Source organism: Hyaena hyaena, unplaced genomic scaffold (genome assembly GCF_003009895.1).
Source record: "Hyaena hyaena isolate Hyena2069 unplaced genomic scaffold, ASM300989v1 scaffold_9, whole genome shotgun sequence".
Classification (NCBI taxonomy): Eukaryota; Metazoa; Chordata; class Mammalia; order Carnivora; family Hyaenidae; genus Hyaena; species Hyaena hyaena.
Genome location: NW_024080641.1, coordinates 1,177,204 through 1,202,184, shown reverse-complemented (window position 1 = coordinate 1,202,184; position 24,981 = coordinate 1,177,204). Strand labels below are relative to the sequence as shown.

Here is a 24,981-nt window from a genome sequence, read left to right as displayed (position 1 = left end):
CAATATGGAGAAAGAAGTGGGCGTTTCGGAGACTGCTTGAGAGAAGGGGGGGACTCCTTAGATCCTCCCCCTTGTTTACTTCGCGGTCAGGAAAGCATCACTGCGCCTGCGCACTCTCGCTGGCTCGCTCTACCTTCGCGTACGCGTCATGTGACTTAAACCCTCGTGGTTCAAGTTCAGCCACCCCATTCTAAAAGATGGTTACACCCACTCCCATTCTAGAACAGGCAAGGGCGCTACCACTGTCCAGGCTTGAGGGGAGTCTCACATCCGGATGTGACAGCACGATGACCCGGAAAGGGAGAGGGCCGGGGTAGTGGGACTTCGGTCGCGGCTATGGAAGGAGCCGGCTACAGGGTAAGCACTGAGGACGCATTCTTTCCCTTCTGTGGATGCGAAACGCCGCCCTCCGGTGGTCGGCTTCGCCCCAAGGCCCTGCCGGGGCGCTGGGAGCCCGGTGGAGCCTTAGCAAACACGTCATTCCTTTATAAATGCGCTGTCACCCTCCCCTCCACTGCCCCAGGCGAGACCCTTACCTTTTGGCCCCGCCCCCAGGGCCGCTGGAACGCTCCTCGGCCCCGCCCCCTGGGTGTCTTTCTGCGCTTGGGCCCCGCCCCTCACTGGTTCTTGTCCCCAGGTGGTGTTTGAAAAGGGTGGCGTGTACCTGCACACCAGTGCCAAGAAGCACCAAGACCCGGACTCCCTCATCGCTGGCGTCATCCGCGTTGTGGAGAAGGTGGGCCGGGAGGGAGCGGGCCGCGGGCAGGCCCAGAGCGGGACGGAGGCGGCATCTGTGGGAGTGTGGTCTGGAGGTCACGGCGGGGCGTGAGGAAGGCAGGGGGTGCGGTCGGGAGGGAGAGAAGGGGCTTTGTGGGCCTGGGGGTCCAGGCTGGGGAAGAAGCTTGGAAAGACGGTTTGGGGAGCTTGGAGGGCAGGCCCTCTGACCCCTCTCTCCCTTCCTCAGGACAGTGATGTCCTCCTGCAGTGGGTTCCTGTAGAGGAGGCTGGAGATTCCGCCCAAATTTTCTTCTCCAAGAAGGTAGGCTTTCCTCCCCCCTCCACCTGCTTGTTTCCGGGGTCACGCAGAGGAAGACATTGGAAGGACCTGGGGACAGTCCCAGCCTTCCTCTTGGATCCTGTGACCCTGCTTGGGATCTGTGCTCTTTGTTTTTTGGTTTCCGCCTCTCTGTGAAACGGGGCTGAAGATGCCCGTTCACAAGGAAGCAGGCAGTGTGAGATTCACAGCCATGGGGACAGCTGCCCCCTCACTCCCTTTGCTCTTTGGGACAGCCCAGCCAGGGTGCAAGTGGACAGTGCAGCCTGTGGGTTCGGGTTCTGGGGACTCTCAGCCCACAAGAACTTGAAAGCGTGTGGCGTTTCCTCTCGGGCAGATCTCTGGTCACGTACAGAGAGGAAATCGGACCTGACCGAGGCAGCTCGCCCACTTCCCAGGAGTCCTTCCGACCCTGGGTACCATACTGTGCCCCTCTCATTATTAGAGACCCCTGAGGCGTGAAAGAAACAAAGGGAAATTACAATAGATGCTGAAGGTATACAATTCATTATGTATTAGTTTTGTCTTATTCCAGGAATCCTGTTATTAAAAATGTTTCTCATGTCTAAAGGGAAAAAAAAAAAAAGAGAGACCCCTGAGGCTTTCTGTCACCAGGCTCTGTGCTGGGAGCCGGAGATGAGTCTGAACCCGACACTGCTTTAGTCTTGGCCCCTATTCTGTTTTGAGGGACTGAGGCGCAACGACTGGGAGCCCTGTTGGCAAGGTCAGAAAGCTAGGAGGTGTTGGAACTCGGGTTTGAACCCCAACTCTCTGATTCCAGAGCCCTGCCCATTTCCGGAGGGAGCAGCCATTTGCACTGGAATCTAAGAAGAAGGGGGCAAGAAAGTATTTCGGGGATGGCTAGCAGAAAGTATTTCCAGATTCGGGAGGGAATGAGATGCCTCTGTGCCGGGTTTTGCTGGAAGGCTCTTCGGCCTGAAATGCCCCACTGGGAAGCTTGGGCTGTGTCCTCGGGGCCCTGGGGTGAACACGGTGGGGGGGGTGGCTGTGGAAAGTTCCGTTGGGGGACCATGGGGGGGATGGGCAGAAGGTCTCAGTGGAGGGAGGCTGGAGGCTGGGAGGTCAGGGAGAAGGTTGCTGTGTTGCCAGGGAGGGAGAATGAAGCCTGACGGGGGGCAGTGGGGCTTTGAATACCCCGGTGTGGGAGCGTTACACATGGAGATTCCGAGATTCAGCCGTGCGGCCTGGCTTCCCGGGTTGAGCAAGAACCAGCCAGGATTCTGCATTTTTCATCAGCCTCACGGCTGTCCGAGCACCTTTCTTGAAAGTGTTGCTGCACTCCGTGGCGGTCTTCATTTTGACCCATAGAAACTGAGACTGGTATCAGCGGCAAGGGCACAGGTGCACGCAGGGTATCGACTCCAAGGAACACGGCGTCTGGCTGGCAACAGATGAAGCAGACGAGTTTATTTCGCTCGTTTCACAAGACTGCCGAGGAGAGGCCGTGGCTGGTGACCTCGGGGCCTGGATCACTGAGACCCTCCCGTGCTTGGCCTGGTCACCTTTAAATGGCTGCTTGAGCTGCATCCCTGCATCTGCCTTTTAAGGCAGGGAAGAGCGGGGCAGGCAGGGTGCCAGTCACATCTGTCCTTCTCAATTTCCCAGAAACTCTCTGCGTCAGTTAGCAGTTACGTTCGGCCGTGTGGGATAGAAATGGAGATAACAGTGGCTTTGGCTAGACGGAAACTCAGACCTCTTCAGCTGGAAAGTGCAGAAGACAGCAGGTTCCTTCTGTCTGCTCTGCCATCCTCAGCACGTGGGCATCCTCACGGCTGCCTCGTGGCCCAAAAAGGCTGCTGGAGCGCCACCCTTTTTGGCTGTTTTTGCTCACTTTATATGTGTGCTGCAGGTTGGCCGAGGAGCTCTGTTCGTCATGATTACTCAGGGAAGCGTGCGCGTAGAGCAGCCGTATTAAAAACCAACGTTCCTTGCGACAGAGGGAGAAGAGCTCCTCCCCCGCATTTCAGCAGTCCGTCCTGGCCGCCGCCCAGCCCCTTGGTCAGAACTAGCTCATGGCTCGCGCCAGCCCAGAAAGATCAGTGAACAGCGACCCTGCTGGGTGCCCAAGGAGCAGAGAGCTGTACACGTTGCCAGACGGCAGGACCGATTCTGGTTATGTTACTTAAACGTCGGTGAAATGTCACATTCATCTCACAAGACCCGGAGGGCAGGGGTGGCTTTGCCAAGGCTAGATCAGGAGCCTCGTGGGCGGTGTCTCTGACTCCCTCGTGGCCCTAGTTGGCTGCCACAGCTCCGGACGCCATGTTCTTCCTCTGCAGCAGCACCCAAAGGCTGTTCTGAATAGGGTGTTCATCCCTGGATGTGCCTTTTTTCAATCAGGAACTTCCCTCTAAATTCCCCAGAGATGTCATTTCAGAGTTGGGTCCCTAAGGCCACTCCGAACCACAAGGAAGGCTGGGGGAGCAAACATGGGGAGGTTTTAGCTTCTGTTGTGGGAGGGGCTCTGTCAACCTGGAAGGAGCAGCAGAAATGGCTTTGGGGTGGATTCACGGTCCGTGTCCTTCCAACAGGGTCCCGTTGCACAGTGTTTCGTTGTAGGAGGCCCAAAACAGTGACTCTCAGCAGGGAGGGCTCAAAGGCGGGCAGGGAGGGGCTCGTAGGAGTTTTACAGGGGCCGGTAGAACAGGACTGACCATGCAGAACTGCCCGCTAGGGGAGCTGCCGCCACTGTCAAAATGAGGGAGCGGGGGAGGTCATCCCCGGGGGCTGCGGGGTCCAAGATCCCCGGCACCAGCTGCCCCCCGACCTAGGGCAGGAAGCTGCTCGGGCCCTACCAAGCTAGTGCCTGGCACTGGGACACTGCGCTAGCCGCCGCCACCACCCTAGTCCCCTCTCTGTGTGTGGGGACAAGAGAAGTCTTCGTCGTCAGCTTAACAGCCGGAGCGGCCAGAAGTTGCCTTTGCCTCCTTTCTGCTTTCGGGTAGTCTCTTGTGTCTTGACCTCCAGCTGCAAAGGAGCCTGGGAAATGTAGTTTTCCGGCTTCTGGCCTCTGCTCCAGAAGGCATCCCATCCTGTGAAGGCACTCCCGTCCCCTCCCTGCCCTTCCCCCTGGCCTGCTGCCAGCACCATCGGCTGTGACTGCACTGACGCTGAGCACGGCCCTGGTCTGCACTGCTTACCCGCATCCGCCAGCAGGCCCCACTCCGGGTGCTTCCCCTGTACTCGTAACAACCCGCGAACTTGCTCTCTTACTGAGCTAGAATTCCTTTCCCGTAAAGTGCACGGTTACGGGAGAACGCTAGTTCTTAAAGTACAGGGGTGAGTGAGTGTTCACGAGGCCTTGCAGCTGTCACTGCTGAGTCCAGGACGTTTCTCCCCCCCCTCCCCCCAGAGAAGCCCTGCACCCGTGGGCAGCTGCTCCCCATTCTGTCCCCCTCCCCCAGGCCTCCCCCAGCCTCTGGTAACCGCCGATCCGCCTCTGTGGCTCGGCCTTTCCTGGATGTGCCGTATAAACGGAGCCACACGCATCCTGCTCATGTGTCCCTTTGGTGGACACTTGGGGTGTTTCCACTTTGGGGCTGTTATGAATAACCCTGCTGTGAGCGTTTGTGAGTTTGTGTGGGCGCCTGGTCTCACTTCCCTCGGGTACACGCCTGGGAGTGGAATCGCGGGGCGTTTGCTGCTTCTGCGTTAACCTTTTGAGGACCTGCCAGGTTCTTCCACGGCGGCTCCTCCGTGCACGTTCCCAGGGCGGTATACACGGTCCCAGCGCGGTATACACGGTCCCAGCGCGGTATACACGGTCCCAGGGCAGTATACACGGTCCCAGCGCGGTATACACGGTTCCCAGTTGCTCTGCGTGTTCACCAGCGCTTCTCTTACCGGACTTCTTCATCCTCGCTGTCCTGGTGGGAGTGAAGTGGTGCCTGGTAGCAGTTTTGAGCAACCTGGGTTTGCCCCCGTGACTACTGAGTACTTAACTTTAAGCACCGTGCCATCTGGCACTCAGCGGCGGAGCGCCCCAGCCCCCGGTGTTCTACCAGCTCCCCCCATAGTGGTGCTTTGGTGAGTACCCCGTCCCTGGCCGCACTGGGTGACCCTGAGCAAGTACTGTGCCCCCTTTCTGCCTCGGTTTACCTGTTTGCTCAATGGGGCTGCTTTCCAGGACAGCCTCACAGCTCGGATCTGGAAGCCCTGACTCTACAGCCCCTCACTCTTTTTCTTTTCTTCCCCCAAGGATGTGAGTGGGGGTGACTCCTGCACCTCTGAGGAGGAACCGACCTTTGACCCCGGCTACGAACCCGACTGGGCTGTCATCAGCACTGTGCGGCCACAGCCCCGCCACTCAGAGCCCACTAGAGGTAGGAGGAGCTGGTGCCCCTGAGAAGTGGGTGGAGACACGTCTTACCCTCCGAGGTCACGGCTCCACCACGGGCTTTGCTGGTCACAGTCAACATGGCCTTCTAGTCTCCGGAGAATGGATCGGGTACAGGACTGTCCCCAGCCCAGGTCCAGCCTGGCAGGGTCCCCGGGGCTTCCAGCCTGTTCACCTCACTGGGCTCCCTCCCCGATTGGCTGTGGGGGGTGACAGTGGTAGGGTCACAGGGTGATTTGGGCTTTCCTGGAGTCACACAGGGTGCCGGGGCCCCCTCTGGGGAGTAGAAGAGCTTCCAGGAAGAGGCGGAGCCAGCCCCTGGCTCAGGGAGGGGGACACCGGGGAGTTTTCTCCCCACAGAGAGAGCAGCGTGCAAGGCCAGAGGCACGGGGTACTGGGTGTGTTTGGGACACTCAAGCAGTGGCCCGAGTGTGGGGTCTGGAGAAGAAGGGGCTGGAGACAAGACGGGTGGGGGGCAGGAGGGGGACCCGACGGGCCTGCCACCAGGCTGAGGAACGCAGCCTTCACTCTGAGAGCCCCGGGGAGCCAAGGGAGGTTTCGGAGCAAGTTAGCTGTGTTTCCGAGGAGATAAGAGGTGACCCAGGGCTCCCAGAGGCCTCTCGGGAGACGTCTGTGCTGCCCCTGGGTCCCCACGCCTGTTCCCAACACGGCTCTGTTCCCCAGGTGCAGAGCCCGGCTCCCCCCGGGGCTCCTGGGCCTTCTCGGTGAGTCTGGGGGAGCTCAAGTCCATCCGCCGGTCCAAGCCAGGCCTCAGCTGGGCCTACCTGGTCCTGGTGACCCAGGCCGGAGGCTCCCTGCCCGCACTGCACTTTCACCGCGGGGGGACACGCGCTCTCCTCCGTGTCCTCAGCCGCTACCTGCTGTTGGCCAGGTGAGCCCTCCTCCGGCACCGGCCCCCACCCCGCGGCTGTGAAAGAAATGGCCTTAAAGGCAGGAGAAGGGGAATCCACTGGCGGGTGTGGCCGCAAAGCCAAAGGGTGGTTTGGTTTCAGGCAGAACCCGGGTCCCAGAACGTTAGGACGAACTGCCTGCTTCCCTCCGAGCTGGGATCACTCCCTGGGGCCCCGCCAGCCCCGGGCGTGTGCCCGCCCCTGGGGTCCCGCTGAGGTCAGGGCTTCCCCGAGGGCCGCTGGGCCACTGCGGCTAGACGCGGGAGGGGACACACGCAGTGTGTCACCACACGGCCCCTCCCCAGCTCCCCGCAGGACTCCCGCCTCTACCTCGTCTTCCCGCACGACTCCTCGGCTCTCTCCAGCTCCTTCCACCACCTCCAGCTCTTTGACCAGGACAGCTCCAACGTGGTGTCCGTGAGTGTCGCAGGGCTGGCCGGGAGGGGTGGGCGGCCCAGCAGGGGGGGCAGGACGGGGCGGAGGCGGGACCACTCTTTGGCCCTGTCCACAGCGCTTCCTCCAGGACCCCTACTCCACCACCTTCGGCGGCTTCTCCCGTGTGACCAACTTCTTCCGGGGAGCCCTGCAGCCACACCCAGAGGGGGCCTCCCCCGACCTCCCTCCACCCCCCGATGACGAGCCTGAGCCTGGGTTCGAGGTCATCTCCTGTGTGAGTATCAGGTGGACCCTGCTATTTTCTGGCTGTCACTTTGGCAGGTGGGCCTCCTTTTCCGTAATAACAGGGACGATACAGCGCCACCCTCACCAGATCGCATGGGTGACTTCGAGGAAAATGTTTATAGCCTGTCATCATTGGGAAGGACCTTCCTGACGCAGAGGGGACTTTGGTGCTGACCCTGGGAAGGAGACGCCTCCACCCCCCCTTCCCGAACGTTAACTGTCTGTGGAGCTAAGAAGGGCTCCGAGATGACGTGCAGGGGAACTGGGCCGGGGAGGGCGTGTGAGGCCCTGAGCTCACGTGCCTTGTGTCGCGCAGGTGGAGCTGGGCCCGAGGCCAGCCGTGGAGCGGGCGCCTCCGGTCACAGAGGAGGAGTGGGCCCGCCACGTGGGCCCCGAGGGCCGCCTGCAGCAGGTCCCCACGCTCAAGGCCCGGATCTTCTCGGGGGTAAGGCACCGGGGGGGTGGGCGGGGGGCTGGGGAGGGTCAGGGGGAGGCCCCTCTGAGCGGCCGGCGCGCTCTCCCCCCCAGGGTCTGAGCCCTGGCCTGAGGCGCGAAGCTTGGAAGTTCCTGCTGGGGCACCTCAGCTGGGAGGGCTCTGCCGAGGAGCACAAGACCCACGTGCGCAAGAAAACGTGAGTGAGGGGCGCCTGGGGGGCTCAGTCAGTCCGGTGTCCGACTCTTGGTCGGTGTCCGCCCCGGTCCTCTCTGTCCAGTGGGAATGACAGACTTTGAACAGAAGCCCACGAGACAGGGGTGCGGTGCCTGGCTGGCTCAGTCAGTAGAGCGTGCGACTCGACCTTGAGGTTGTGGGTTCGAGCCCCGCATGCGGCTCAGAGTTCACAAAGCCGTTGTGTGTCGTGAGAGGTGTCAGAAAGGGGAAGCGTGTGGACGGTGGCAGGGATGACTGGGTGGCCTGTTTCATGGCCCGTGTTCCCGTCTCCCTGCCCCTCAGGGACGAGTATTTCCGCATGAAGCTGCAGTGGAAGTCTGTGAGCCCCGAGCAGGAGCGGAGGAACTCCCTACTGCACGGCTACCGCAGCCTCATCGGTGGGTCGCGGGGCCGGGGCTGGGGTGGAGGATGGGGAGAGGCCGGGGGAGGCCCCCTGCCTTCCGGGGAAAAGGGATGCGATTATCTGCAGTGGGGAGATGGGGAGATGGGGGGGAGCCAGACTCCTTGGGTTCAGCCTCCGTCTGCTCACTGTGAGATCTCGGCAAGTGATTTATCTGCTCGGGGCCTCAATGCCCCATGTGTGGATGGTCTAGTAACCGCTGGTGGCGGGGAGGATGCAGGGACCCGGCCAGCACGACCGAGGGCGCCTCGCGGAGCATCCGGGACGGTTCCTGGACCGGCTCCCACCTGCCTGGGTGTGCGGAAGGGCCAGCAGGGACGGGCCCCCACAGCCTCGGCACATCTGCATCCTGCGCCCTGTCTTCGCAGAGAGAGACGTGAGCCGTACCGACCGGAACAACAAGTTCTACGAGGGCCCTGAGAACCCGGGGCTGGGCCTTCTGCACGACATCCTCCTCACCTACTGCATGTACCACTTCGACCTCGGTGCGGTACTGGCCGGGGAGGGGGCGGGGCTCCGACCTTCCCTTGGGTGGGGGGGAGGGGGTCCTGAGGGCCTCGGCCTGGCCCTGACCTCGTGTTCCCCCAGGCTACGTCCAGGGCATGAGTGACCTTCTCTCCCCGATCCTCTACGTCATTCAGAACGAGGTGGATGCCTTCTGGTGTTTCTGTGGCTTCATGGAGCTCGTGGTGAGGCCCAGGGCGGGCGTGGGGGGCGGGCCCCCTCCGGGGACCAGGGTCTGGCCCCTCACCTGGCCCTCCCTCCTGCAGCACGGGAACTTTGAGGAGAGTCAGGAGACGATGAAGCGGCAGCTCGGGCAGCTCCTGCTTCTCCTGAGGGTGCTGGACCCGCCGCTCTGCGATTTCCTGGGTAGGCGACTCAGCCGGGCGGGCAAGGGGTGGCGGGGCCACAGACGGCTTCGGGGACATTTGGTCCTGGCCCAAACAAGAGAAAAGTCCCCGCATAACCCAGAACCCCAAATTTACATGTAAACAGAGGATCGCCCTTGGGAGCAACTGCCCCCACTGGCGCAGCTGTGCGCCCCGCCTCCTCCTAGCACTTCTTCCCCCCCCCCTCCCCCACCCCGCCAACCAGGGACTGCAGACTGGGTCCCTGGGCTCCCGGGCTGGGCCTGCTAAGTTCTGGCCTTAAAGCTGTTCTTCATTGCTTGTTTGATGTAAAAATGGCAGGGACTACTGACAAAGTCGAAGCTGCTGGGGCGCCTGGGTGGCTTAGTCGGTTAAGCGTCCGACTTTCGCTTAGGTCATGATCTCGTGGTTCGTGGGTTCGAGCCCCGCGTCTGGCTCTGTGCTGACTGCCAGCTCAGAGCCTGGAGCCTGTTTCAGAGTCTGTGTCTCCCTCTCTCTCTGACCCTCCCCTGCTCACGCTGTCTCTCTCTTTCTCTCCTAGAAATAAATTTAAAAAATATAAAAAAAAACAAAAACAAAGTCGAAGCTGCTGCGAATAACGTGGTTCTTTTTGAACGCAGCTGACAATGAGTTAAGCTCTTTATGGGCGTTTCCCCGATGAATTTAGGGTGGCCTTGGGGGAGGGAGATAGTGCTGGGATCGCTTCACCGAAGAGGAAGCAGTCTGGGAAAGTAGAGGCCACCTCTGGGCGCGCTGGGACATGAGCTGGCCCACCGGGTGCTGGGTCTGCCTTAAGTGCGTAGAGAGTAGATCTCACCTGACCCGCTGGCTGAATCCCAAGAGGTGAAATTGCATTCAGGGCAGGAGATAGTTTTACAGCTTTTGAAATGTTTGTTCCTGTCCCTGCTTTCCTGGAAATTTTTACCAGCTGTTTATTTTGTCAGCCGAGTACACGAGTGTCACATGAGTGTCCATTTCCTCATGCCTCCACCAGCATTGGGTATTGATACCTTCTACTTTTTTCCTTGAGTGCACCCTGCACCCCTTTTCCGTGAAGGTGGAAAGCGGGACTGGCTCATCTCGTGTGGAGCCTGTCAGGCGGGATGGGAAAGGCAGGGTGTCCTGCGGACGCGGAGCGTTCCTGCCTCACCGCTGAAGCCTTCCCACGCTGGGCATACGCTACCTGCCTATCCTGCCGGCCGGGATAACTTCTCAGAGTCACAATCTGACCACCATACACACTGTAAAAAATTAGAATGGGGTTAGAATGGCTTTGGGGCTTGGTCTTTGCTGAGCACCTCCCCTCCCCGCCCCTGTCTTCCTCCAGACTCCCAGGACTCTGGCTCTCTCTGCTTCTGCTTCCGGTGGCTCCTCATCTGGTTCAAGAGGGAATTCCCCTTCCCGGATGTCCTTCGGCTGTGGGAGGTGGGCCACCCAGGTTGGGTAGGCGGGTGGACAGGAAAGAGAAATAGGTCAGCATCCTGGGCTGGGAGTTTAGGGGTGTGGGGGGCAGGGGGCGGGGCAGACCTGGGTGGGACCTCAGGCAGAGGCTGGGTGGTGACTCCTCCCTCTGGCCCTCCTAGGTGCTGTGGACAGGGCTCCCTGGCCCCAATCTGCACCTGTTGGTGGCCTGTGCCATTCTGGACATGGAGCGGGACACCCTCATGCTTTCTGGCTTCGGCTCCAATGAGATCCTCAAGGTGAGGCCTTGGCTCCTCCCTCTCCCTTCCGGTCCTGAGCCGCATAAGCGTTTCACCGCAGCTGAGGTGTGAACTCCCTGGAGCCTGGCACTCTGCGTGTGCCACATGATACCGTGGGATAGTAGATACTCAAATCAGGATTGTGGGAAGTGCGGTTGGCTAAGCTGTGAGCACCATGGCCATGACACCAGGCTGTTTTTCCTACCCCATCCTATCCCTGGCTGCCAACAGCACCGTCACGGGGTGTGGCCAGCACATGAGGGGTCACCTGCCCCTTCCCTATCACATGAAGGCAAGACGGGGCCATAGGGGTAGAGCTCAGTGCCCCCTCCCTTCACTGTATCCTGCGGCTGGCAAGCAGCCAGAGGGCATGACCTCTCCTCTCCCCAGCCACTAGCCCTCCCCAGTCTGCCTTTCCTCCGTCACATCCCCAGCACAGGCAGAGAGTGAGCGGGCACTCGGGCGGCGGTGGGTGAGTGCCGGCAGGCAGGCCTGAGCCACCTCTTCCCGCAGCACATCAACGAGCTGACCATGAAGCTGAGCGTGGAGGACGTGCTGACGCGGGCCGAGGCCCTCTACCGGCAGCTGACCGCCTGCCCGGTGAGCCCCCGGCCTCTCCCAACAGCCTTCCCGCCCCACCATCCCGGGGAAAACGGCTGACTTTTCGCTCCCACCCGCCCACCCTGCAGGAGCTGCCCCACAACGTGCAGGAGGTCTTGGGTCTGGTGCCACCCGCGGAGCCCCGCAGTCCCTCGCCCCCTGCCTCCCCACTGCCTCTGTCACCCACCCGGGCCCCACCGGCCCCACCGCCCCCCGAGGACACAGCCCCGCAGCCGGACAGCAGCCTGGAGATCCTGCCGGAGGAGGAGGAAGAGGAGGAAGAGGAAAGCGCGAAGTCTTAACGCCGCCGGGCGCCCGCCCCTGCACGAGCACTTTATCCAGCTGGCAGAGGCTGGGGAGGAAGTGTGCCAGGAGGGCGGGCCTCCCCACCGGGCCGCCCACGGCCCCTAATGAGCCGACCTGTTAAACTGACACCTCTGTGTCCAGCTGGCCTCCGTAGGTGAATGAGGCGCCGGCTTGGCTAGGACCTGAATGGGGTGGGGGTGGGGGCTTGTGGTCCCTCGTGGTCCCTCGTGGCCCTGCTGCTGAGCCGGCGCCTGATCACGTGGTCCCGACCCAGCCAATGAGACGTCAGAGGAGGCCCCCTGGGGGGGCTCTTGGAGGTAGGGCTCCGTTACTGCCTGGATTTCGGGGTTTTGGAGGAATGAGGGGGAAGTGCTGGGTCATGGCCGCCACCAGAGCTTTGCAGGGACACGTCCCGGACATAACCCAGATGGAAGGGCCTGCGGAGCTGCTCACTCTAGGGACTCTGCCCACCAGCTTCTTGTTACGTGAAAACAATAAACTCGTGTTTAACCCACTGCGTGCCGCACTATTACTGGCATCAGGGCTCCTGTCTGGTGACAGCCGGAGTGGGCACTGTGACTGCCGTTTAGCGGTGGCGCAAAGCAGTGTCCGTCCGGCCCCCGTCTCGCCCTCCCCGGGTGAGGCCCCACCACCCAGGAAGGAGTAGGACAGCTGCGGGGGCTCCAGATCGGGGCGCGGCTCCTTCAACCGCGAAGGCTAAGGGCTTTGCTCCGGGCCCGCTGGGGAAGCGACTGAACCACACGGCTTTTTCTGAAAATACATTTTTAATGCTCGGGTCTCTTGGTGGTGTGCCGAGCGGTCATCCTAAGTGGGGCCGGAGTGTGGGTGGCACTGTCCTTTTGGAACTCGCACTGGGGACGGCTGGGCTGCAGGCGCGGGAGCCCCTCCTGGTTGTTGCCCAGCGCGTGCCCCTCTCGGCTGTTGATCAACACGGCCGCGCGCAGCGCCGACTTGACAGCAGTCTCCACCCAGCCGTGCGGGTAGGCCGTGTGCTCACCGGCGAAGTAGATGCGGCCGAAGGGGACTGCCCAGTCGTAGTCCTGCCCGTCGTCCCGCCCGTCGTCCCCGTCTTCTTTCCAGAACGTCGGCGGCTGCACCACGAAGCCGCCCTGGCTGTGCGGGTCGTCGGCCCAGCGTTTGACTGTGCCGCTGCCGTCCCAGAGCCGGTACACGACCGGCCCGTGCAGCGCCGCCACGTCGTCGAGCGCCAAGCGCATCGCCTCGTCCTGGCTCAGGCCGGCGAAGGGGGCCGCCGCGTCCGACCACGTGTACGAAGCCAGCAGCAGCGCGCCCTCGCCCGGCGGCGGATAGAAGATCACGCGCGACGGGCGGGCGGTGCTCGAGTGGCCGCCCTCGATGTGCTCGTCGTGCCAGAAGGGCCGGCGGAAGCTCAGGAACACCTTGGTGGCCGGCACGTAGTGCAGCGCGTGCAGCGCCTCCTGCCGCCTGCGCGTCAGCGGCGGCGAGAAGGTAATGCGCTGTAGCGACGGCCCGCTCGCCGTCAGCAGCACCACATCCCCGGTCACGGCCTTCAGACTCCCGGCCCGGCGCGAGCTCCCGATGTGCACGCGCACATCGTGCGTCCCCTGCGTTATCGTCACGACAGGCGCGTGCAGCAACACCGGCCCGGACAGCGAGCTCAGCAGCGCGCGCGGCAGCAGGTCCCAGCCGCCCACGATGCGGCTGTACCTGCGGGCAGGGCGGGAGCGTCATCCGGGAGCTCGGGCACGGCCCGCCCGCGGGGGCTCCTCCCCGCGGGCCCCGCCCTGCGCACTCCGCGGTACCTGTTCCAGTTCACTTGCCGGGTCCCCTCTGATCCTGCCCCTTCTTGCAGGCCCCGCCCACTCCGTTACCGGCCCTCGCTGGCACCTGCTTGCCTTCTCCCCCGCCAGCCCCACCCATTCATCTACCCCCGACCTCGCCAGTCCCTGACATCATCCGGAGGACCAAGGAGCAGAGAATGCGCGACCCGGGAAAACCCCGTCTCTTCTGAGTCACGCCTTTCTCCGGGAACATTCTTACCCAGTTCCTCTGGAGGACCCGGGACAATAAGGCGCGTGTGGCCAGACCCGAGCGGCGCGTCTCCCCGCCCGCTCCGCCCCTTCGCTCACCAGCGCTGCCCGCTCCCTTCCCGCCAGTCCCGCCCCACCCAGGCGCCAACGGCCCCGCCCGCTCCGTTTCTCGCCCCGTATTGGCCTTCTTCGGCCCCGCCCCGTCCACTGGCCCCGCCCCTCACCGGAGCCGGTCACTGAGGCAGCTGTGGGCCCTCAGGGCCTCGGCGAAGCTGAGATAGAAGAAGCCGTCCTTGGACATCACGTCTCCCAGGAGCTGCACGGCCGCCTGGCTCAAGTTCCCCTCCCCGAGGAGGTATTCCTGGGGACGGGTGCGTGCCCAGTCAGGGACCCAGGCAGGCTGCACCTGCCTGCTCTGTCCCCGCTCCCATGAGGGTCCCTCCCAGGCTGAGCCTCCTGCTTCCGTGACATGACCATGAGCTTAATTAGTACGTTCTCTGAGGCCTGGCACCCAGATGAGGGAAGCCAGCCCCGAGAGGGCGGCGGCCGCAGGCCTGGAGTCCGGGATTCCTGCCTTCTGACCCCAGGGCTAAAGCCCCGAGGCTGCCCTCCTTGTTTAGGTTTCTCAGACAGCGACGCCCGGCCCCCACTCACCAGGAGCGTGTGCTTTTCAAACTTCTTCATTGCCTTTCTGCAGCCCAGTGTCTTGAGATCTTTGAGGGCCTGTGGTGGAACACGGGGGCAGCGCTGGGCTCCAGGGGCAGGACTGTAGGGGCCACACGTGGGGTCCAGACCTGAGTTCTCCTCGCGCACCCGCCCATGACCGGCCATTTACCATCCTTGTTCAAGCCGCCGGGTCCTTGCCCATGCTGTGCCCTCGGCCTTGCCCTCCACTCGCTCACTCATCACTCACCTTGCGTCCCCCTAGGCTCCCTGAACTGGTCAGTGCCAGGGCACAGAAATGGCCGGGACTCGGTGCCCACCCTGGCCCAGGAGGGAGACAGTTAGGAACTCCCGGCCCGAGGCCGGCTCCTCCCTGAGGGCACCAGGGTAGGCTTCCTGGAGGAGGGGACACTGGACTTGGGTCTTGAGGGATAAGCAGGGTTCCCCGGGTGGGAAAGGGAAAGGGCCTGCCAGGTGGCGTGGGAAGCCAGAGCAAGGGCATGGGTGCAGGACAGGCTGTTTGGCCACCGGGAAGGTTTTAGGGGGTAACAAACACTTCTTGGAGGGGAGAAGATGAGGTTAGAGGCGTGAGAGAAACCAGACCACTCAGGGCTTAACCCTGAGGCTAAGGTGCTGGGGAGCCATAGGGGGCTGTGAGCAGCGGCTGGAGCAGGGGGAGAAGCCTGAGCCAGGGCAGGCCCCGTGGGAACAGAGGGGTGAGAACACTTCAGGGGAGTCAGGGGGCTGGGGCTGGGGATGGACCGGTGGTGGAAGGCGGGGGGCGGGGGGGCTAGAACAGCACCTGAGGGGCCGTCTGCCCTGTGACTAGGGTGGGGGTGACAGGGCCACTGTGGATGGGGGAGCCCCGGAGTATGAGCAGGGTTAAGGCAAGATGTGAGCTCGCTGGGGAGCCGGAGGGTCCTGGGGTGTGGCCGGGGGAGCAAGGACGAATGTCTGGGTCCCCCAAGATGGATGGGGAAAACATCAGGCTACAGACCAAAGCTTAAGCCAAAGGCCTTTGAGGAATCTGAGGCTGTCCGCGCCGAGGGCAGAGGGCTGTGGGGGACGGGCCGCAGGGCTGCCTACCCGGTTGAGAGCCATCTGGTAGATTTCTTCGGGCGAGTGGCCCTTCTCCTTGGGGCGCAGCTTGTAGCCCAGCTTCTCGGGCATCTTCTCCACCACGTAGTTCCGCAGCTTCAGGCTGTTGACCTCTACCCACGTGTTCTCATCATACTGAGTGAATTTGGTCAGGTTGAGTCCCAGACTCTTGCAGAGCTCGTGGAGGATCCTGAAGGAGCCGGGAGAGGCCGGTGAGGGGCGGGCGGGGGCAGGGGTGGGGGGAGTCGGGGCCCCTCTCCCCAGGGAGGGGGTGGGGGTGGGCCAGAGTCTGCAGTGGGGCTGGAGTCACGGGTGGGGGTGTGACCGGAGCCGGGGCTGGGAGTGAAATGGGAGCGAGGCTGGAAGGCTGAAGGTGTAAGGGCTTCGGTTTGTGTTTGGAGCCGGAGCTGGTTTTCACTGGGGCGAAGTGGGAATGGGACAGAGCTTGGGTTGGGGTGGGGTGGCTTGCGAGGAGGAAGAGACAAGGTTGGGGGAGGCGGAACTGGAGCTTTGGCTGGACATGGAGATCTGAGCACCTCAGGGGCACAGACGTGGGGCTGGGGGAGGCCTTGCCTGGCCAGGCCTCACCTGTGCGAGCTGGGCATCCGCATGGCTCCCAGCTCCCCGATCCAGCCTGTCTTCCGGTCCCGGTAGGTGAGGATGCGGCCTCCAATCCTGTTGTCTGCCTCCAGGATGGTGACCTGAGGGATGGGAGTGGGGAGCACCAAGCTGGGGTGTTCAGCTCCTCCCACCAGCCCCCCCATCCCCACCTGTGCCAGCGCCCAGCTTCCATCCCCACAGCAGCCCAGCCCTAGACTAGGGAAGGACCCCCTTCATGGAGAAGCCAGAGGAGCTGGTGGGAGGACAGATGTCCTAGCAAACACGTACAATATGACAGTTTTCTGCTTACAGCTGGAAGACTGCAAGCCGGATTGCAGAGGGACTTCCCAGATCTGGGAGTGGCGGGGGGGGGGGGAGGGAGCCGGGGGAGGGGGATTTCTTCCATGCACAGAAGTCCTGGCCCAGCCCGTTCTCCTTCTGGGCTTTAAGTGAGGGGGCAGTGGTTAGACCTCAGGCAGTTCTCACTGAGTGGGGTTTCCATGGCCACCAACACAAATTCCCCCCCCCCCCACTGTCCCCGGGAGGTTGGAGGACATTCAGAGGGACTTCCCTCAGGAGTGAGAGACAGTGGGGCAGGGAAATTCAGAGGTTTCTCAGCCTCCCTGCCGGTTGCATCCCCAGATCACGGGGGAGAGCACCGCTCCTCTCCCCACCTCCTACCAACCCCTCAGCGGGGGTGTGGTCCCCACCACCGGGACTCCCAGCCTGCAGCAGGAAAGACTCCAGGTAGACTGCAAGAAGCACTTCTCACCTTGTGTCCGGCATCACTGAGCACCTTGGCAGCTACCAGCCCAGCCACACCAGCACCAACCACAATCACCCTCTGGGGCTTTGAGGTCCGATTGAGGCCCAAGGTCACGACCTTGAGCAGCACCTCATAGTCAGGATCATGCATGCATTTCTCAAAGGGATCCTGGCTATGGGGAGTTTTCCAGTCGAGGGAGGCCACCAGGCTGAAGAAGATGGAGACCAGGACGAGGAGGTTCTGGGCTGGAGGGAGGAGGCGGCGGGGGGGAGGGGGGGTCAGTGGGCAGGTCAGCAGGTATGTGTGGGGAGAAGAGTGGGCTCCGCGCCCCCCCCCAGCCTTGTGCCCCCCTCTCCTGCTTACTTACCCGACGAGGCCATAACTCTCGGTGGGAGATGGTGTCTAGTTTGGAGGGGAAGCAAAGGCCACTGTGACAGGGGCCTGGGTCCCATCCCAGGCCCCAGACCCCTGTGTCTCTGGAGCCTCACGCCTCCACCCACCTAGCAGCTTCCTGTTCTGCGCGCACCTTTCCGCCCCGCCCCCATCCTTGCCCTCCTTGTCTTTCTCTTCTCTGTTCCCCTCTCCTCTGCCCCGTGTCCCTGCCTCCCCGTGTCCACTTCTGTGGGTCCCAGTCTCTCGCCGCCTCCCCTCTACCTTGGGCTCTCCGGGGATAGCGGCACCACCTCTCCCTCCTGTGGCTTCCAGTGGTCTGCCCGGCCCCCTTCTTGGTCCTTAGACAACGAGCTGAGCCCCGCCCTGCCCTCCCTTCGAGAAATCTGCGGTGGGGAAATGAAACTACTTTCCTTGGTTGTAAGGTTGGGCGCTTAGAATATAGTTGAGGCCAGAGGGGGTGGGCGTTGGGGAAAGGGGGTTGAGAGGAAGCAAATCAGTCTATTTTCTTCCGCTTGCCCCAATTAGTTCTGGGGCGTTGGAAGGCCAGAAATAAATGCACAGGTGACCGTGCTAAGGGTGCCTGGTCTCAGGGTCCCCGTGTCTGCTCTCCTCTGTGCTCTCTCTGCCTCCTTCATTCCTGGGGCCAGGGCGGGGGGTGTCTGGCCTTGGGGCTGCATGTCCCTGTGTCTAGTTGTCGCTGTGCCCTGAAGGGCCCTCGCTGGCTCCACTCCCCTCCTACATGGCTCCTCTGAGCCTCAGTCTTCCCCTCCGTGAAATGGACGCAGTAGTGGGATTTGCAGGCAACGGCACGGTGGTCAGAGGCATGGGCTCGGGGCCAGCCTGCCCGGGGCCCGGGCCTGGTGCCTGCCTGTGTGGTTCTGGTCCCCGGCTGTCAAGCAGGGGCTGTGAAGCCGGGTCAGGCTTTGTGCTCTTTAGGGAAGTGCCAGCTGCTGTCACCGTGGGGGTGCTGGCAGGGGTTCAGGGAATGACCCCCCGCTCCCCAGCCCTGCACAAGTCGCAGCCCAGGATGCCTGCTCACCCTTCCCGTCCGTGCACTGAGAACCAGCGTGGCTCTCAGCTCGGGCTAGGGTGCTGGGGGCACCTCGGCAAAAAGGCCCCTGGCCCTTCCTCCTCTCTGCCTTTGGCCTTAGCCTTCCCCCCCTGTCTGAGGGGTGCTTTTTTCCCGAGGGGGCAGGCAGTGAGAACAAGATGACCCGGGCCCAAGGGGCCCCCACTCGTGGCAGCATGGCTTCCTCGGCTTTTGGGGCTTTAGCCAAGGGCACACGTGGTGGGTCCCCTGAAGTGGGTGGAGGTAGAGAGGCAACTTCAGGGGCTTTTCTTGTGGCAGGGGGAGACGACACCCGGGAGCCAGGGGCACATCCTCTCCGGCAACACGATGGGAAAATCCAAACAGTGTATCAAAGAGGGATGTGGTTTGATGGAGGGTGGGGGGCTGGAGGGGGTGTATCTGAGTGAGTCAGAAAACATATGATGCGGGGCCCTGGGAGGAAACAATCAGCCGGACAGAGCCTTGGGCCTTGAGGCTGAATGCCAAGAAAGCAAAGGGCACGGTCAGCAGAAAAGGCAGAGCCGGTCCCCGTGGCGAGCACCCACCGCGGTGTCCGGGGCTCAGTGCTTGGTGCTCTCCGTGGGCCCCACCGCGCTGCTCTTGGCAGAAGAGGAGGCTGACAGATGGAGAGGGGGCAGGCAGAGGGGGGCCCCAGGACTCCCCAAGGCCTCAGCACGGGAAGCCCGTCCCACCACAGACCCTGCCTGCTTCCTTCAAGGCGATCTTCGCTTTGGCCCTCCCCCCAGAGCAGCTGCTGCACATGCGCATCGCAGGTTTCTCATCTAATCCCAGACACCTTGTGTTGCAGGGGGAGCCTGGCCTGCAGAGGGAAAGGCCGTGCCCTGGGTCCCATGGGGCATGACAGAGCCGGGGGTCCGGCAGGCCCCTGCCCAGAGGCCCATCTGTGCTACTTCCTCATGGCAATGTCACGAGTGGGAGTGACATGGATGCAGAAAGGGGTGGAGGTGGCGGAGCTGCGGAATCCCTGCACTGGTCTACGCAAGCTGTGTCGGTCCCCAGAACAGTTTGGAGGGCCCTGCTGGGGTCCGAGTAGACCCCCCCGGCCTCTCCCCCACAGGCTTGCTGTTCAAAGCCCCCTGGCTCTGGGCACACCCTGCATCAACTCCTGGGGTCTGTAAGAAAAGTGGGGTGCTGGGGTGCTTGGGTGGCTCAGTCGGTTGAGCGTCCGACCTCGGCTCAGGTCATGATCTCACAGTTCGTGGGTTCGAGCCCCGCATCTGGCTCTGTGCTGACAGCCAGCTCAGAGCCTGGAGCCTGCTTCGGATTCTGTGTCTCCCTCTCTCTCTGACCCTCCCCTGCTCACGCTGTCTCTCGCTCTCAGAAATAAATAAAACATTAAAAAAATTTTAAAAAATAAGAAAAGTGGGGTGCTGACCTCACCCAAGGGGCTCAGCAGGAACCCAACTCGTGAGGCCCCCCAGGACTGGGAACGGGCAGCGCCTGAGGGAGCAGGGAGCCTACGAGGACCGGGCCTGCCCCATCTTGCTACCTATGAAACGACTACGGGTGCTGTCTAGTGCCGCGTGCCCGATGTGTCTTACTTCACTTACTCCCGGAACAAGTCTGACAAGGTGGGTTTAGCTGTCCCCGTTTTACAGTGGGGAAAACTGAGGCCCAGAGGTCACCAGCTGAGCAGCAGCAGAACCTGGGTGTGATCCCAGCAGAACACGGGTGTGATCCAGGCCCGTGTTCTTCAGCACTTTTTTCCTCAGCAGGGAGCTCAGGCTCATGAACGAGGGAGGGGGCCAGGGCAGGGAGGGGCCTCGGCACTGTTGACATTTGGGGCCATCCTGTGCGTTGTAGGGTGAACAGCCTCACTGGCCTTTACCCTCTAGATGCCAGCAGCACCCGCCCCTCAAGGTGTGACAGAAGACACGGTCTCCAGACATTCTCCCCTGGGGAAGGGCACGCAAAATCGCCCTGGCCAAGAGCCACCGGGCGAGGCTCAGGTTGGTGTTGAGCAGAACTCCCACGGGGCCAGGGCTGGCACCTGCATATAGAACTTTCTCAGAATCAGTTCAAAGACCACGAGGGGTTGGTACTAAAACTTTCCCCGAGTCTCAGAGGAGGGCAGGGCCTCACCCAGGGGATGTCCAGGGCCCCAGGAAGAAGTCAGGGCTCCAGACCTGGATCGGGGAGGGGAGCAGAGAGCGGAGAGCAGACTTACCTGAGGCCCTTGATCTAGGGCCTGACTCCCAGAGAGAGTCCCCCTTCCCACAGAGTCCTCCCGGCCCTCCTTCCCGTTTCCAGAACCCCTGGGTCCCATGGAGGGGGGGCACTCACTGCACAGCTGGCTCTCGGGGGCTCCCTCAGCGCCCATGGCCTTTCTGGTTAGCCTGGGACAGAAGTCATTGTCGGGCATGTGCGGAAACGGGGTGAACGATGGTGGCTTTGTCCTGATTCCTGTTAGACCGAAGGTGCCAGGGTCCTGGTGTGGAGGCAGAACGGTTGGGAGGCTGTGGGGGGCCGGTCCTCCCTTCTCAAAGGCTTCTCATCATGGAAATTTCAAACATAAGTGACAACAGAGAGACCAGGATGCCAAGCCCAAGTGCATCCGCCGCCCTCTTGCCCATCTTGTTTCATTCACACGTTCTTCCCCCTTCGGATTATTTTGCAGCAGATCCCAGACACCTTCTTATTTTGTAGGTAAGTACTTCAGGCTATTTCTCGAAAACAGGGGTCTGGAAACTTTTTCAGTAAATCTTCGGGGCTCTTTTGACAGAGACACCATCTCTGTCTTGCCTACTACTGCCCTCCTGGTAGCCCCACCAGGTATAAAGGCACTGCTCGTGGCTGTGTTCCAATAAAAAGTCATTTACAAAATCAGGAAGTGGAACCGTAGTTTGGCAGCCAACTTCTGCTCTAAAAAATATAAGAACTCATTTGCTTTAAACAAAACAAAACAAGACAAAACTACAGGGGTGCCTGGGTGGCTCAGCCAGTTAAATATCCATCCGACTCTTGGCTTTGGTTCAAGTCACGATGTCACGGTTCACGAGTTTGAGCCTGACATTGGGCGCTGCACGGACAGCATGGACCCTGCTTGGGATTCTCTCCCTCGCTCTCTGCCCCTCCCCAACTTGTGCTCTCTCTCAAACTAAAAAAAACCCAAAAAACAAAAAACTACAATGCCATTATCACACTTTAAAATGGCATTGGGGGGGTGCCTGGGTGGCTTAGTCGGTTAAGCGTCCGACTTTCGCTTAGGCCATGATCTCGCGGTTCGTGGGTTCGAGCCCCGCATCGGGCTCTGTGCTGACTGCCAGCTCAGAGCCTGGAGCCTATTTCAGAGTCTGTGACTCCCTCTCTCTCTGACCCTCCCCTGCTCACGCTGTCTCTCTCTCTCCCCTAGAAATAAATAAAAATATTTTTTAAAAAATGGCATTAGGGGAGCCTGGGTGGCTCAGTCAGTTAAGTGTCCGACCCTTGGTTTCTGCTCAGGTCATGATCTTACAGTTTCACGGGTTCGAGCCCCATGTCAAGCTCTGCTTGGGATTCTCTCTCTCTGCACCCCCCCTCCACTTATGCTGTCTCTCTCTCAAAATACATAAACTTAAAAAATAGATAAAAATGGGATTAAACCAAAGTCCACATTTCCCTGATTGTCTCGAAAATGTAACAGTTGGTTTGAATCAAAATTCAACTAAGGGCCCACTTTACAGGGGAGTGATGTGAGGGTGTTTGTCAATGAGCGAGTTTTACTTCCGGGTCAGTGGATCTGGTGTCTGTGTCCTTAGAAGCAAGGGGTTTAGCGTGACCCCGCAGCCCCACACTAGGCCTGAGCCTGCAGAGGAGCACCCCAGGTCTGGTTTCTGCCACCTGGAAATCTTTGGGGACCACGGGGTTGAACCAGGACGGCGTCTGGATGAGAGGTGCGCGTGTGCACCCAGGCAAGTGGCCGGGGTCTGGCGTGACTGGGGCCAACATGCAAGCGCTTCAGGGCAGGCGCAGGGGCAGTGCGGGCGAGGGAAGCCCAGCTGGGGGCTGGCTGGTGCCTAGAAGTCCCTCTGGCTTCTGAGGCTGAGAGATTTTGTTCCTGGACATTCTGCAGAAAACCGCTGCCCTGAGAGTCCGAGGGCAGGTTTTCCAGGCACCCAGGGAATCTCAAGGCTGAAGGAGAGCCCGTAAGCAGCAGCGTGCAGGGGCTGGCTCACACCAGTGCACGGGAGCAGATGCTCTCACGTTTAGGATCGTTTTCTGGGTTTGGTTTTGCATGCCATTCTTGAAATAAATATTTCTGATCAATCTCATTAAAAGCACATTTAAATACTCAAAGCTTTCCACTCATTTGATTACATTTTTCTATCCTGTATATTTTTTTTTAATTTTTTTTTTTTTTTAATTTCTAGGAGAGAGAGAGAGACAGCGTGAGCAGGGGAGGGTCAGAAAGAGAGGGAGTCACAAACTCTGAAACAGGCTCCAGGCTCTGAGCTGGCAGTCAACACAGAGCCCGACGCGGGGCTCGAGCCCATGAACCGCGAGATCATGACCTAAGCGAAAGTCGGACGCTTAACCGACTAAGCCACCCAGGCGCCCCTCTATCCTGTATATTCTTGAGGTGAATTCATCGCATCTAGATGGCGCATGACAATTTCCCAAATTCCCGCTGAGTGACCTCACATCGGGAACCTGAAAGCAGCGGCGGCAGGAGTATTTGCACCACAGCCATCGGCACCCTTCTCCTCCCCGCCCTGGAGAACCGGCTGCCCCACATTTACCAGCACACCACCGCTTAGGGATCCTTGGCTTCAACCTCCCCTTGGAGACGGAGGGTGCTGCGGGGACACCCGATCCTTCTGATGCCAAGCTGCGCCTGGCAGGAGGAGGCATAATCCTGGAGACGGGGTCGGGCCATAGAGAGGCAGTCATTTGAGAGGGTTTCTTTGAGATTAGCTGAAAGCCACAGCCAGGAATCTAACTGCCACTCTCCGCCCTGTACTGAGAAGCAGCGCAGGAATAGCTTACTGAGAGATTCACCTTTAAAAGCCTCTGACTCCAAATTTAGTCACCACACTGGCTGTCTTCATGCTAATTAATGAAGAGGAACTTAAGCAGAGGCCATTTGTCTGGATTGGCAAAGAGCATCTGTGTTTTCTTCCTGGAAAGGGAAACTGCAATTACAATGAAGCCATCATCTGCAGGATGGCACCCAGTCAGCTGCTGAATCTTGCAATCTTGGGGACACCCCCTGACTCCTCGAGGAAGTCACTTTCCCCGTGGCACCAGAGCACTGTAGCCAGCCCTGCCACACGGCCATCGTCCTAATCTAGAATTGTATTTCAGGGGCGCCTGCGTGGCTCAGCCAATTAAGCATCCGACTTCGGCTCAGCTCATGATCTCACGGTTCGTGAGTTCGAGCCCTGCGTCGGGCTCTGTGCTGACAGTTAGTTCAGAGCCTGGAGCCTGCTTTGGATTCTGTATCTCCTGCTCTCTCTGACCCTCCCCTGCTCATGCTGTCTCTCTCTCAGAAATAAAAACAAAAAACCCCAAAACATTAGAATTGTATTTCAGAGTGGGGTGCCCAAGGTCTTTTGGGGTGTAGGAAGAAAACAGATGAAACTTCAATGTTTTCATTAAAAAAGATATGGCTCTGGGGTGCCTGGGTGGCTCAGTCAGTTAAGTGTCTTAACTTCAGCTAAGGTACTGATCTCACGGTTTGTGAGTTTGAGCCGCATGTCGACCTCTGGACTGACAGCTCAGAGCCTGGGGCCTGCTTCGGAGGCTGTATTGTCTCCCTCTCTCAAAAATAAACATTACAAATTAAACACACACACACACACACACACACACACACAAAATACAGCTCTACGAAAGCAATTTAAGTTTTACTAACATTTAATATGCAAAACAGGCAAATGACACGTATTGGAAATGCAAGCTCAAGGGAAGTTTTAGCACGACTGTCTGGCTGGCCCCTGCCAGCAACCTCCATGGGGGCAGAAACAGTTCCATTTCTGTGACCTCAATGCCAGCCCAGTTATTTCTTAGCAGGTGCTCCAAAAATGGGTGAATGAATAAACATGGGTAAAATATGAACTACTTCCTACTTTCTAGGGGGACTTGAGGCCGCCCCAGCCCTCCTCCCTTCAGGGAGAGGGGTCAGATATGGGTCACCGAGGCTCTGATTGTGGAGGCCAACTTGCAGGAGGGTGGCGGGGCGCTTTTAGAGAGAATCAAGTGGTTTGTCTCAGCGCTCCCTCCTCCCTCTTCTGTGGCTTTTGCAGGACACTTGTTCTGGAAGCCAAAGATGGTGAAATGAATGACTTATGGTCATGACTTTGAGCAACTGGACCACAGGTCTCCAGGGATAAGCTTTGGGCATTCCTTAGCAAAAGCCTGGCTTTGCGAGGCAGAGGCTGGAGGGACAGACTCCACCCTGCAGCAGCAGAGCTGGGGACAGAGGCAGAATGCCCGGCCAGCATCTGGAAATGACCCGATACAAACCCGCATCCAGCTCTACCTGCTTCCCATCTCTGAAGCACAATGAGCACCCTCCCGCCAGCCCCAGGGAGTGGACAGAACGCTGCCCACGGCACCTGCTGCTGCGGAGCCGCCGCCTTAGGGACGATGGCAAAGGACTTGACACTTATGCGTATCTAAGACATCATCTAGACCACCACCTGCACACACTCTCCCGTGTGATTCTCCTCTGCCGTCGGCACCAGAGGAACTTACGCCTTGCATTTCGGCACAGATGCGTGCCTCAGCGTGTCGTCTAGCTCTGCTGGTTTCTGAGACCAACGGCACCCCACTTCAGTCTTCTGGAAACTGCTCCTTCTACCCAGTCTTC

At 60.4% G+C, this 24,981-nt stretch overlaps 2 protein-coding genes across 5 annotated transcripts in view; one reads left to right on the top strand and one right to left on the bottom strand.

Annotated features, from left to right (window-relative positions):
• Positions 1-249: 249 nt before the first annotated feature.
• TBC1D17 (TBC1 domain family member 17) lies at positions 250-12,063 on the top strand. Its single transcript, XM_039245185.1, has 17 exons — positions 250-357; positions 638-736; positions 965-1,039; positions 5,274-5,397; positions 6,096-6,303; positions 6,628-6,739; positions 6,834-6,992; positions 7,320-7,448; positions 7,532-7,635; positions 7,956-8,050; positions 8,442-8,558; positions 8,662-8,762; positions 8,844-8,943; positions 10,270-10,367; positions 10,526-10,642; positions 11,156-11,242; positions 11,332-12,063. The coding sequence occupies exons 1-17, from the start codon at positions 337-339 to the stop codon at positions 11,542-11,544; spliced, it is 1,959 nt and encodes a 652-aa protein (XP_039101116.1). The 5' UTR covers positions 250-336; the 3' UTR covers positions 11,545-12,063.
• A 257-nt stretch (positions 12,064-12,320) lies between these two features.
• The window catches only part of IL4I1 (interleukin 4 induced 1), a 36,671-nt gene continuing 24,010 nt past the window's right edge, over positions 12,321-24,981 (bottom strand). For 2 of the 4 annotated variants that reach the window (XM_039245536.1, XM_039245529.1), the window contains exons 2-9: positions 23,169-23,289; positions 20,475-20,619; positions 16,715-16,953; positions 15,931-16,043; positions 15,331-15,532; positions 14,236-14,304; positions 13,806-13,942; positions 12,321-13,258 (exon numbers count right to left, since the gene is read on the bottom strand). In XM_039245536.1, the coding sequence (XP_039101467.1) occupies positions 12,334-13,258; positions 13,806-13,942; positions 14,236-14,304; positions 15,331-15,532; positions 15,931-16,043; positions 16,715-16,953; positions 20,475-20,553 (1,764 nt within the window). In that variant the 5' untranslated portion in view covers positions 20,554-20,619; positions 23,169-23,289 and the 3' untranslated portion in view covers positions 12,321-12,333. The remainder of the gene's footprint in view (positions 13,259-13,805; positions 13,943-14,235; positions 14,305-15,330; positions 15,533-15,930; positions 16,044-16,714; positions 16,954-20,474; positions 20,620-23,168; positions 23,290-24,981) is intronic. The other 2 variants (XM_039245553.1, XM_039245543.1) reach the window with 2 other exon arrangements.